This window comes from Lactuca sativa, chromosome 9 (assembly GCF_002870075.4).
Source record: "Lactuca sativa cultivar Salinas chromosome 9, Lsat_Salinas_v11, whole genome shotgun sequence".
Classification (NCBI taxonomy): Eukaryota; Viridiplantae; Streptophyta; class Magnoliopsida; order Asterales; family Asteraceae; genus Lactuca; species Lactuca sativa.
The window spans coordinates 75,408,442-75,420,851 of record NC_056631.2 but is presented as its reverse complement, the minus strand read 5'-3'; the positions used below and the strand labels follow the sequence as shown (position 1 = coordinate 75,420,851).

Sequence of the window (12,410 nt, the reverse complement as noted above, 5' to 3'; positions counted from 1 at the left end):
TTGATCTTCCTGAAGTGTATGAAAAGACTTCTGCAAGTTTTCCATAAAGAGAAAACCAAATGAAATTCCGAGCCTTAGATTTTGGGCTCTGACGATTGAACAAATCTTCAAGGAACTCAATGTCCCCATTCCAGTGAACACCATTCCTCCAGAGGTATGTGTTTCTTTTAAACTCGTTAAGGCTTATAGAATTACGGACCAATCTTCCTTTGGTCCGGTCAAACAACTTCCGGACCACATGTTGGCTATCATCCCTCCCGAATCTCCTTACTTGAAACAACACTTAGAGACTTTGGTTGTGTTCGACCCCACACAACCTTCCCCGGTCTCTGTTGAACCCACTTCAGAAGAGGCCAACCCTGACTTGTCTGGACCCAAACCCAAAAAATCAGGCAAGAGAAAGTCCTCTACCTCCAAACTCAAGGCCAAAAAGAAAACCAAAGTCGGTGCCTCCTCTCAACAGGAAGGCACTCATGACATTCCGGCTGATTCTGGCCATCCGCACACCCCTTTGTCCACTCATCCGAGGTACTCCTCGATGTTTCAACATCACATGCACACACTCACTGGGAGTCTCCACATAATCCACCCTCTCCCTCCCAAAAGGGTGATCTAGGTGTTGAGCAAAGTTCCTTGCAGCCCCATGGAACACACCCACGTGTCACTTTTGATAAGCCTATTATTTCTTCCACACGCACACACTCCGGAACTGTTGTTCCGGCATCTGGAAGAAGGAGTGGTCCCTCCAACTTCCGATGCCCCAACTGGTCTGATACTCGGAAGGCATACAGGATGACGAGGTTCTAATGACCCCTTGTGGGAAGATTATGTGAACAGGGCTGCATCAAGGCATCCAGATCTGAATCGAACTCAAGTGGAATGCACTCTTATTTCCATGAGAAATAGGGCCATTCAGAGCAACTTGCCCTATACTCCTACTAACGCTGAAGCAAATGATGCACTTACTTCCACGCAACCTCCTATCACCGCTCATCAAAGTGCTTTCCACATTGATCCAGAAGAAGAGATTTTTGAAGAGGTTATGTTGGAGGACGACGCTACAAAAATTCTGGATGCCCATCTCATGACATCCATTCATTACCAGTCTAAAGCATCTGTATCCAAGGCTGCTTTTGACTTCGGAACCTCCTCAACATCCACTCTGGACGATGGCTCTAACTGTCACCATCAAGAAGATAATGATGCGATCAAACCAGGTCCTTTCCCCACTTCGGATACTCACCAGCCCCCTCCACAACAATCAGACTCAGATTCCGAATCCTCCATTGGTGATCATGTTGACCCATTCGCCCTACTGGAGATCCGCACCAATGTCTCTGACACTATGGCTAAAGTGTCCTCTGTAGAGACCTCTGTAACCGAGCTAAATTTGAAACTGGATCAAAAAGTCTCCGGAATTGACTCAAAACTTGACACCATCCTTCAGTCTCTTTCAAGGCAATCCGGACCATCCTCAGCCGAGAGAGAAGCCCATCTTGACTAGCACATATCTATCTGGCTGAAACACATAGTTGAGCAGATTGATTGAAGGGGTCAAATTAGTGTTTTGGTCTAGGCTTTGCAATGTAATAGTAGTTTGGTGTAGTTGGAGCATGTTATAGCTAGTTTACGGTTGTAATGAGTTTACGGCCGTAAACACCTTATGGCCGTAAACCCTTGTCGGTCGTGGTCCCTATAATAGAGGGTTAGTCAGATGTTTTGTAGTTGTTGATGCCTTATTGTTCGCGGATTTTCATCGAGTTGTACCAGATGTTTATAGCTATAAAATGTGTGCAAGCTTGGTTTATTTTCTTTTCGCCTCTATTCTTATTTTGTGTGATTGTGTTTTCTATTGATCACTGGTAAGATCTGTTTATAGGACTTTACAATTGGTATCAGAGCAGAACCAGCATCAAAGGCATTCTACAATCGATTTTGGAGCGAGTTCTTATTGGCTTGAGACTAAGTTCGTGTTTTTCTGCAAGAGGGTTTTTGGTTTCATCGAGAAACTGCAAAAATCGTTGTTTACGGCTCGAGCTTACAACCGTAATCTCTATTTACGGCCGCAATCTCATCATAGTTCTTCAACCGTGAATTGCATTCTTGAACCGTAAACCCGGAATCGAAGACTGAGTATTCTTGCACTGTGAACCTTGGACCGTATTCTCTTTTGGAACCGAAAACTTAGTGTTTACGGCCGCAAACTATTTTTGGGCAGTAAACTCTTTTGACAGTAAATCAGATTTTAACTGTGACAAAGAACTCAATTTAAATTTTAATTAATTTGTTTTTTTTACACTTATTAAACAATAAAAATGGAATCTCAAAGTCAAATTCATTTTCAATAACTTGATGCTGTCATGGGCACCGCTACACGAATTCCAAGGTTAATGTCTGCTGATGGTTTTCCTGAGTGGAAGTACAGAATAGAGAAATACATAAAAATGAAAGACTTCAAGATATGGAAATGCATCATCAAGGATCTAGTCAGAATAACCACTACAGTTGCAGGGAAAGTGGTTGACAAAAACATAGAAAATTAGACTGATGAAGACTTTGAGAGTGTGGAAGAGCAGGAGAAGGTGTTGGCCATCTTGACCATGGTCCTATCACAAGATATTGCTCAAGGGTTCAGAGAGTATATGTCTACTAAAGCTTTGTAGGAAGCTCTAATTGATGTTTATGAAGGGAACGAAGACATGCGAGAGAGTCGCCAAGACATGTTGCGACAACGATTCAATATGTTCAATTATGTTCCTGGAGAGACTCTTGAAGCACAGCTGCAACGGTTCACACTCTCAATACAGAAATGATTGTGGCTGGGATTTTCTATACAAAGTCAGAAATAAACAAGAAGCTACTGAATGCTCTCCCAAAATCTTGGGACATGAATGTAGCTGTCATTAAGAAGACTAAGGATCTCAACCGTCTCTCTCTCTCTCGCAGAAGTGATGACAGTCATCAAGGCGTGTGATATTGATGACAAGCAGCGGGAAATCAACCATGTGAACTCATATTCAGCTGCGAACCTTGACATCTCTTCTAACAATGCTCTTTCATCTTTTTCTTTTTCTCTTCCTTCTGAAGGTTAATCATTTAATACTCCACAAGCTCAGATTCAGACTTTCCCCACCCCATCAGCTTCCTCTGCATCAACCATGCCTTTCTCACAGAATCAATCATTTGTGGCTTCTCAAGCTGCTTCATCCTCAACTGGAGCTTCTTCTTCAAAGGGAAAGGAGGGTGATGAGAATCTTGCATTTGCTTCGGGGCTTGTCAATTGCTACAATGCACTTATAACCGGGGATCTTCCACCTCAACTGTCATTTTTCGATCTTGATCAGATTCACCCTGAAGACGTTAAGGAGATGGATATTACATGGCAAATTGCGATGGCAGTCTTAAGGGCGAAACAGTTTGCTAAAAAGATTGGAAAGAAAAACTAGGGGATGAGTGCTGATAAGAAGGTTGGGTTCAGCAAGGGAAAGCTGCGATGTTTGAACTGCCACGAGCCAAGGCATTTCGTTTGTGATTGTCCACAGCCAGATAAAAGATTAAATAGTGACAGAACAATTGTTACAGTCGGAAATAATCGAAGTGGAACTCAGTTGAACAACGAGAAAGCTATAGTCGCTCAGTCATTTGACTGGGAGGATCAGATGCAGGCCCTGAACTTATCTAGACCTGAAACTGCCCACCTGGCACAAGTTTGTGGCGATGCCCCAGCAGAGATTGTAGCAACTGAAGATAAGATGATGGAGCTGCAGTTTGCATTGATGGTATCCTCTTCTCATGAACCTAATTCAACCGAGGTAAGTCTACCATCATACTCTCATGCTTGTATTGATTATGTTAAAACTCTGCATGAGAAAATTGAGACATTAGGCAGTGAAGTAGAAAACCTTAAGATTCTTCGTGAACTTAATGACTCATTAAAAAGGGAAGTAGAAGACCTTAGATATGAAGGGTACCAACTTAGAAAAGGTCAAAAACCACTTAAAGCTCAATTGGAATAAAAACTTAAGGACTTTAGGAGATTTTAGGAAGACTACAGTAATAAATGCGAAAATTATGATTATGTAGTGAAACAAAACGCTGAACTAGTGGTTGAAATTGAATCTTTAAAGGGACAATTTGAAACCGCTGGTTTTGATTTTAGAAAATATGAATTTTCAAGTGAGGTAGTTGCAAATACGATAGACCACTGCATGCAATTAAAGAAAAATCAATCGAAAGGTCTAGGTTATAATCAAGTGCCCCTCCCTTCAATCATTCATATCAGCACAAGCCTTTGTCCAAAGAAGAGATTGCTAATGAACCATTTACGGTTTATGGCAAGCAATCTGGTTTTATTTTGGGAGGATTTATTAATGTTGAAAGTACTAACATTTCTACTTCTCCTGCAGATCAATCCTTGAATCAGTCAAAGCACGAAGTTGAAGGATATGTTTCTGAAAATAAAATCGAGTCTAAACCTGAAGTTTTAGTTTTGAATAAAGACAATATTTTATTATGATGTTTCAAATGACAATGTTTTTTGTGGTGGTGTTTCTATTACTTCGGATACTGTTTTGAATGGTTTGAAAAAGTCTAGTTTGAACAATTTGGCTGACAATTCTGATGTGTGTGATAATGATTTAGAAACCACCAGTTTCACAAACTTCTCCATCTAATTTGCCCTCGCTTGCCTCACAACCTAATTCCTGTTCATGTTTTTGTGAGAGAAGCAAGGGTGATAGTATGGAAAAAAAATATGATCAATGTAGCACAAGTTATAACAATAACAAACATATTTGTTTCAATTGTGGTGTTGGTGGTCATATAGCTAGAAATTGTCAAAATCGTATGTTTGTGCATTTCGAATTTCCAAGTGGAGAGAACGAATCCAAATGATGGTCTTTAACTAGAAAGTACTCTAGAAATCGTTTCTCGGAATGGTGATTGGAAAGATGATTGAAGTAAAAAATGAGCCATTTTTCAAAAGCATAAAAAAGTTTTTTATCATAAAGTCCCAGGCAGTTTGCCAAAACCGAGCATGGCCAAGCCAAGGTCAGTTTCGTCAAGAGGTAGTAGTGAGTCTTCAACCAAATCTGGTAGAAAACCCACATGCCTTAAGCAAACTGATACTCATTCGATCTCAAAAACACTCGGGACAATTAGAAAACCAAATTATAAATGGCTGCCCAAACTAGTCTCCAATTCATCTTCCGTGTCCTCTAAAAATTCAGAAAATTATCAATCTGAAAAGGCCTCGAAGCCATCCAAGAAAGTAATGACTTGGGTTCCCAAATCTAATTAAACCCGCACATTTTGCAAGGACAGTTGCAGTGAAATGTCGTCAGACCCTGGTTCGTCGACAACGGCTGTTCCCGACATATGACAGGAGATATCGCCCAACTGCACAACATTCAATCATTTAATGGGGGATACGTCTCCTTTACGGATGGAGAAGGTGGTAAAATCACTCATTGAGGAACTGTCTCGAATGGGGTTTTAGGTTTCAAGAATGTTAATTTTGCTACCGAGCTAAAGCATAGTTTGTTAAGTGTTTCTCAGATTTGTGACAAGGGCTATTCTACGCATTTCACTGATAAGGAATGCATGATTCTCAAGCCAGACTTTATCATCCTAGAGGAGTGGATTTTTGTAAAATCTAAAAGGGATGGGATTGCCTATATCATTGATATGAATAGCAATCTTCCAGAACAAGTTACGTGCCTTTTCTCCAATATCTCCGAACAAACTGCAATGCTGTGGCACAGAAGACTAGGTGATGCTAATGCCAAGAACTTGAATCATCTTGCGAAGAATGAGATGGTCCGTGGATTGCCTGTCAAGGACTTCGTTACGTTTGAAAAATGTGTCTTATGTGCCCAAGGAAAGCATCATAGAAAACGACACCTACCAAAACAAGTCAACTCAATTAGCCACTTGCTTCAATTGCTTCATATGGATTTGTTTGGACCAGTAAATGTTCTTAGCATCAACAAAAATTCTAATTGCCTGGTTGTGATTGATGATTTCTCTCAGTTTACGTGGGTTTTCTTTCTATCCAACAAAGCTGGAGTTGCTGATTTGATCAAGAAGTTCATTGTATTAGTTGAGAACCAAACTAACAATCAAGTGAAGGCGCTTCGTACCGACAACGAGACAGAGTTCAAGAATTCTGTACTCGATCACTTTCGCGCAGAAAAGGGTATCCTGCATCAATTCAGTTCTGCTCACACACCCCAACAAAATGGTGTTGCTGAAATAAGGAACAAAACTTTAAAGGACGTTGCAAGGACGATGCTGTGTGATTCAAAGTTACCAGTTTTCTTTTGGGCCGAGGCGATAAACGCTGCCTGTTATGTTCAGAATCAAGTGTTGATCAACAAAGCTCAAATACAGACCGCGTATGCGATTCTCTATGGTCACAAGCCATCAATCAGTCATTTCTATGTATTTGGCTGCCCTTGCACTCTTCTTCACATAGATGCCAACCCGAAGTTTAATGCAAAGGCCGATGACTGTTACCTCGTAGGGTATGTTGCTCGTATTGCCTATAGAGTCTACAATAAGAAGACAAAACAGATTGTGGAATCGTATGACGTGCGTTGGTTGGAAGAAAATGAGACGGATGCTAGAGTGGGTTTGGATTGGCTGTTTGATTACACATCGCTATTCAAATCAATAAATGTTTCTGGTTCATCTGGATCTGTTTTTGGTTTGAAGAAGATTTCTGAAGACGAAGACGAAGAAGCTGTCTACAACCTCCATCTGAATCCCCTTCTTCATTCAAAGTGAAGTCTCCGGTTTCATCTGAGGGGGAGTCCTCTGCTATGTCTGTGGGAGAGTCCTCTGCTATGCCTGAGGGGGAGTTCTCTGCTTCACTAGAGGAGTCATCTGTGCAACTTGATAGTCCTAAATCTCCAGTCCAAAATGATACTCCTGATGCTGAAGCTACACTATCTACACCTATGGATAGAGAGTTCATGCCCAATGACGCTTCCACAACCACCTTAACCTTTATGGAACTACTCTTTCCTGAATTTATTTCTAATGAGTTCATGGTAGAGCCTTCTGGAGCGGCTCAATCAGCAAATGAAGGAGGTATCAACATTCACACTCTTCCTGTCTCTCTCAATGATATTAGCCAAGAGATACCTTCAAGAGTTCAACGCGATCATCCGATCGATAACATCATTGGTCAGCTGGGCGACGGTGTTAAAATGAGAAGTCAGAGTGGAGATGTTTATACTTGTCTCTACTCTTGCTTTATTTCTCAAATAGAGCCCAAGAATGTTGAAATGGCTCTGAATGAGCCCAGATGGGTAGATGCAATGCATGAGGAACTTCACCAATTTGATAAACTCGGTGTTTGGAAGTTAGTTGAGTTACCAAAGGGCAAGAAGTCTCTTGACACAAGATGGGTTTATTGCAACAAGCAGGACGATTCAGGGGTTATTGTGCGAAATAAAGTTCGATTAGTGGTTTGTGGATTTGGACAAGTCGAGGGTCTTGATTACACTGAAGTTTATGCTCCAGTAGCTCGCCTGGAGGCTATTCGTATCTTTCTAGCATATGCTTTTTACAAGAACTTTACCGTGTATCAAATGGACGTCAAGACTGCCTTCTTGTATGGCAAGGTGAAGGAAGAAATCTATGTTGATTAACCTCCTGGGTTCGTTGACACAAAATCTCCTAATCATGTCTACAAGTTGGACAAGGCATTGTATGGGTTACATCAAGCTCCTCGAGCGTGGTACGCAACTCTAACAAAGCATTTGCTCGAGTATGGTTATTCTCGTGGCACCATCGATCAGACCTTGTTTATCAATCATGTCGGAAATGATCAAATTCTTGTGCAAATCTATGTTAACGACATCATCTTTGGGTCAACCAGTCCGCAGCTCTGCAAAGAATTCGAAGGTGTAATGAAGAAACGGTTCAAAATGAGTTCGTTGGGAGAAATGACCATGTTTTGGGGGCTTAAGGTTAAACAGAATTCAACCAGAATCCTGCTTCATAAAGCCAAGTATGTGGAGGATATTCTTGAGAAGTTCGAGTTTCACGATGCTAAATCTGCTTCAACACCAATGGCTGAACGACCTTTTCTGACTCCAGATCCTGAAGGCGAATCCATAGATCAGACTCACTATCGATCGATGATCGGATCGCTGATGTATCTTACTGCAAGCCGACCTGACATCATGTTTGCAGTTTGTCAATGCGCACGTGATCAGGAAAATCCTAAACTTTCACATCTTATTGCTGTCAAAAGAATCTTTCGGTATATCAAAGGGAGCCCAAAATTGGGTCTTTGGAATCCGAAGAATTCTAAATTTGATCTTTATGCCTTTACTGACAGTAATTATGGAGGCTGTGAGCTTGACAGGAAATCAACCTAAGAAGGATGTCAATTCCTAGGTGACAGACTAGTTTCGTGGCAATGCAAGAAGCAACACACTGTCTCAACTTCCACAGCGGAGGCAGAATACATTGCTACATTGGCTTGCTGCTCTCAAGTTATCTAGATCCAACATCAGTTGTTGGACTACAGTTTGAATTATTTAGAAACCCCCATTTATTGTGATAATGAAGCTGCTATTCAAATTGCCAAAAACCCAGTCCAACACTCTAAAACCAAGCACATCGACATTAAAATTCATTTCATCAGAGACTGTTATGAACGTTCGCTAATCCGGTTGGAACATGTCCACACTGATAATAATGTGGCGGACTTGTTCACAAAGTCATTTAACAAAGCTCACTTCGATGTGCTTGTAGGTTTTCTGAAAATGATTCGTTTTGAGGATTAAGTTTTTTTTTCTTATTTTTTTTTCTTCTTCAACTCTATTTTCAAATTTATTTTAATTTTAATTTTAATTTTTTTAATTTTTTAATTTTTTAATTTCTTAGGATAGATTAAATTTGTGCATTTCATTTTCTTTTATTTTTATTCTCATCCATGCACAAATTTAAGTGGAGAAATAATCAAAAATCCAAAAACAATAAAAAAATTCCAAAAATCCAAAAACAATAAAAAAAAACTCAAAAAATTAAAAATATTGCTGATAGTTTTGTTTGTAGGTGTTATGACAAGAAATGAAATTAGCAAGTGATAACGGGCAATTTGAATCGGCGTAACGTACCTAAGTTGAATCATCTACTCTCTGTGTTCCATGTGCTGATAGGCGTGAAAGATTTTAAATGGAATTGACTAGGGAAAGTTGAACCTAATGAATTTAAGGACTTAACAAACTTTGACCTAGTTAGATCCGTTTAACCTGATTTCACGACGCTCGGATAGGTTGAGCAGTGAGATATACATGGGAATCTACCGGTCACATTAAATAACATGTATCTAGAACTGTGAATTCACTTTTCCTCGATGTACGGATTCTGTCCTTAATTCCGGTTGGATGGGACGACTGGTAAATTCCGATAAATTAGGTCTGTAGAAAATTGTTTTCTTTCTTTCTGTCTGTTAGTCATATGTTGCCTCCTTTATGTGATCGGGAGATCCGACCTAGACTATAACATATGCAACTCTATTTCTCTGCATATTATATCTATGAAATTCCTCTCATCTGTTAGCCATATGTTGTCTCCTTTGCGTGACTACCAATCTGACCTGGAACACAGCATATACAACCTTCTACTTCTCAATCCCTCTAAAACTATAAGTAATAGCAATCTGAATCTATCCTCTCTCTGAATGATTGTCTGCTCACCCGGTGTAAGGAGTGGGAAACACGTTCTAGTACACTTAAAATTGAACACATACAGATTGTCTGTAGATCTCGATGCTTGATTTAGGTGGACAACAATATCCCTGGTTGTAGTCAGTTAAATGGTCATAAGAAAAAATTATTTAAGAATTAGGGCCAATCATAATAATAAAGTTACAATTAGATATATGCATGTATCATGTCGTTGGTAAATTGTCCAAAATTGTCACAAATTTTTCGTGTTTAAGTGGACCACAATACTGGCGATCAATCAGACGAAGATGTGAAGATAAGGGTACCGATAAGTGGAATAAGACTGTCCAACAACTTTGATCCCAACGTCACAAATTCAGTCACAGTAGTTAAATTTTTGAGATTGTGTTTTAGTTGAAGCTAAATTATTTTATTTTATTGTTATTTTTATTTTTTAATTAATTTTATTTTTATTTCAATTTTTAGCTGTTAAAATTTATAAGTTTTTATTTTTTTTATTTTTTACTTTTATTTTATTATACATAATTAATTTTCTTTTATTTTAATTTTATTTTTAAATTTTAACTTTATCTTTAGTAAAAATCCTCAAAAATAATTATTTTATATTTTTAACTGTGTTGGACCCTGCTCTATTCTGTGTGGTTATCAGGTAAATGGTAAATGGGCATAAAAGGGAGTTTACCGCCAGAATCTCCTTCATTCTCAAGATTCCGGCCACAAACTTCTCTCCCACTCTCTCTCTCCTCAAAAAAAATTCGTCAAATCTTGCAAATCCAATCCGATAGTCTCGAAGGTAATGAGTTCTAGATCAAAAATATGTATTTTATAGTGTGATTAACCGAGTTATCGAAACAGAAATCGAGAAAAAGGATTTGACGTAGTTTACGGCCGCAAGCTTGGGCCGCAAACTCTGTTCTTGGGCCGTAAACTTGTGTTCGACCGCAAATTGCTTGCGACCACAAACTTCGATTGATTATTGTCCCAATTTGCGACCGTACACTCTTAATTAAGTGCAATCCTCATGTTTTGATCGTAAATTGTGTTCATCGATCGTAAACTTAGTTCTACGGCCGCAAACTATGTTCTTGGGCCGCAAACTGTTGTTGACCGAGAATTAATGTTGACTGCAAATTTGGATTTGATTTAAATGAATGTGTTTTTTTAATTTTTGACCCAAAATTTTAAATTAAATAATTAATATTATTTTTGAGATCAAAAGTAAAATTAAATTTTTGTTGCTCGTTTGGCTTGTGTTTTTGTCTTACTTAGTATGGTTGAGTTTAGTATAATGGCGAACCTGAAATTTGCGGATATGCACAATCTTGCTATTGTCTTGGCGGATCCTCCAGTTGTTCACTCAGATCTTCGGTCGGTGATTCACAGACTTCGGGAGTGCTGTCTGGCTTCTGCTCTTACAGTAAATCCTGATGTTTACCAGAACTTAATCAGAGAATTTTGGGCGACTGCCAACATGGACATGAGTGATGCCGGTCATTTTACTGTTAAAGCTATGGTTCAAGGATGTGAAATTGTGATCAATGAAAGCTTTATCAGAGAGACGTTGCTGATTGACGATCAACCTAATTTTCCTACTGAGATTGGGATTGAAGACACTCAAAGAATTCTGAGGAGAATGAGTTATGAAGGCACTTCACCTCCAACTTTAAAGAAGCTCTTACATTCGTATTGGAGATTTTTAGCACACGTGTGTGTTAGCTGCATTTCAGGGAGAATATCGGGAGCAGATGAGATTTCTCAAAGGAATAACGGTGCAATTGTTTCTCTCGCTGCAGAAGTGAAATTCAACTTTTCGAGATTAATCTTGGATGAGTTTGTTGTGAACATTCGAGCTTCAACTCGGGATACTTTCTTATTGTATCCCAGATTCATTCAGCTGTTCATCGATGCTCAATTTCTAGATGTGAGAAAGGAAGGTGATATTTTGGATATGAAATCATTGGGTCCTCATACTGTAGGACTCATCATGCAGAATCGAAGAGGAAAGATTATTTTTCAAGGAAAATACCCGCTTGAAAATTTTGGAAAGTTTACTGAAATTAATGAACCTATAGAATCTTATGGTTCGTTTGGCCAGGCTTCTTTTGAGCCTGCATCTTCTGAGAAGTCATCTCCAAACAACGTTGTTATTGATGTATCTGAGGATGAAAGTACTAAAAAGGATGATACTCTTACTCCTGACGGTCATGTGGCAGAGGAACATGACGAAATGTCTAATCGTGCTCAAGGTGATGATTCAGGAATGAATGTGGAGTTTGAAGAAAATGTTGAAGGTGACAAAAATGATTCCTTTAGTGATCTTGATCTCACTGGTTTTGATCATGATGATTTTACAGCTTCTCTAGCCAGTAGTGCTAACTTGGTGTCGAATGAGAATCTTGACACAATCTTTAACAATGTCGATGATGTTGTCCTTCCAACAATGGAGACAAGGGAGTCTAATGAAGTTTTTTAAACTGCAACCCCTACTTCAAACCTAATGGCAAGTGTTTCCATTCCAATGGAGACGGTTATGGGATGTTTCCCTCCTGTTACTGTTCCTGCTACTTCCGAGCTATTTGTGAGTGATTTTGCAACAACACAATCTGATCAACCTCCGTTGAAAAGACAAAGAAGGGATCCGAGGCAGAGTGAGTTAATTGCAAGTCTCGTTAGCGGCCTCCCAGTACCACCTACTACTACTCC

At 39.4% G+C, this 12,410-nt stretch overlaps 1 protein-coding gene across 1 annotated transcript; it reads left to right on the top strand.

The window, feature by feature from the left end:
- Window positions 1-238: 238 nt before the first annotated feature.
- LOC111901670 (uncharacterized) lies at window positions 239-1,504 on the top strand. Its single transcript, XM_023897554.1, has 2 exons — window positions 239-528; window positions 838-1,504. The coding sequence occupies exons 1-2, from the start codon at window positions 239-241 to the stop codon at window positions 1,502-1,504; spliced, it is 957 nt and encodes a 318-aa protein (XP_023753322.1).
- The last annotated feature ends 10,906 nt before the right edge of the window (window positions 1,505-12,410 follow it).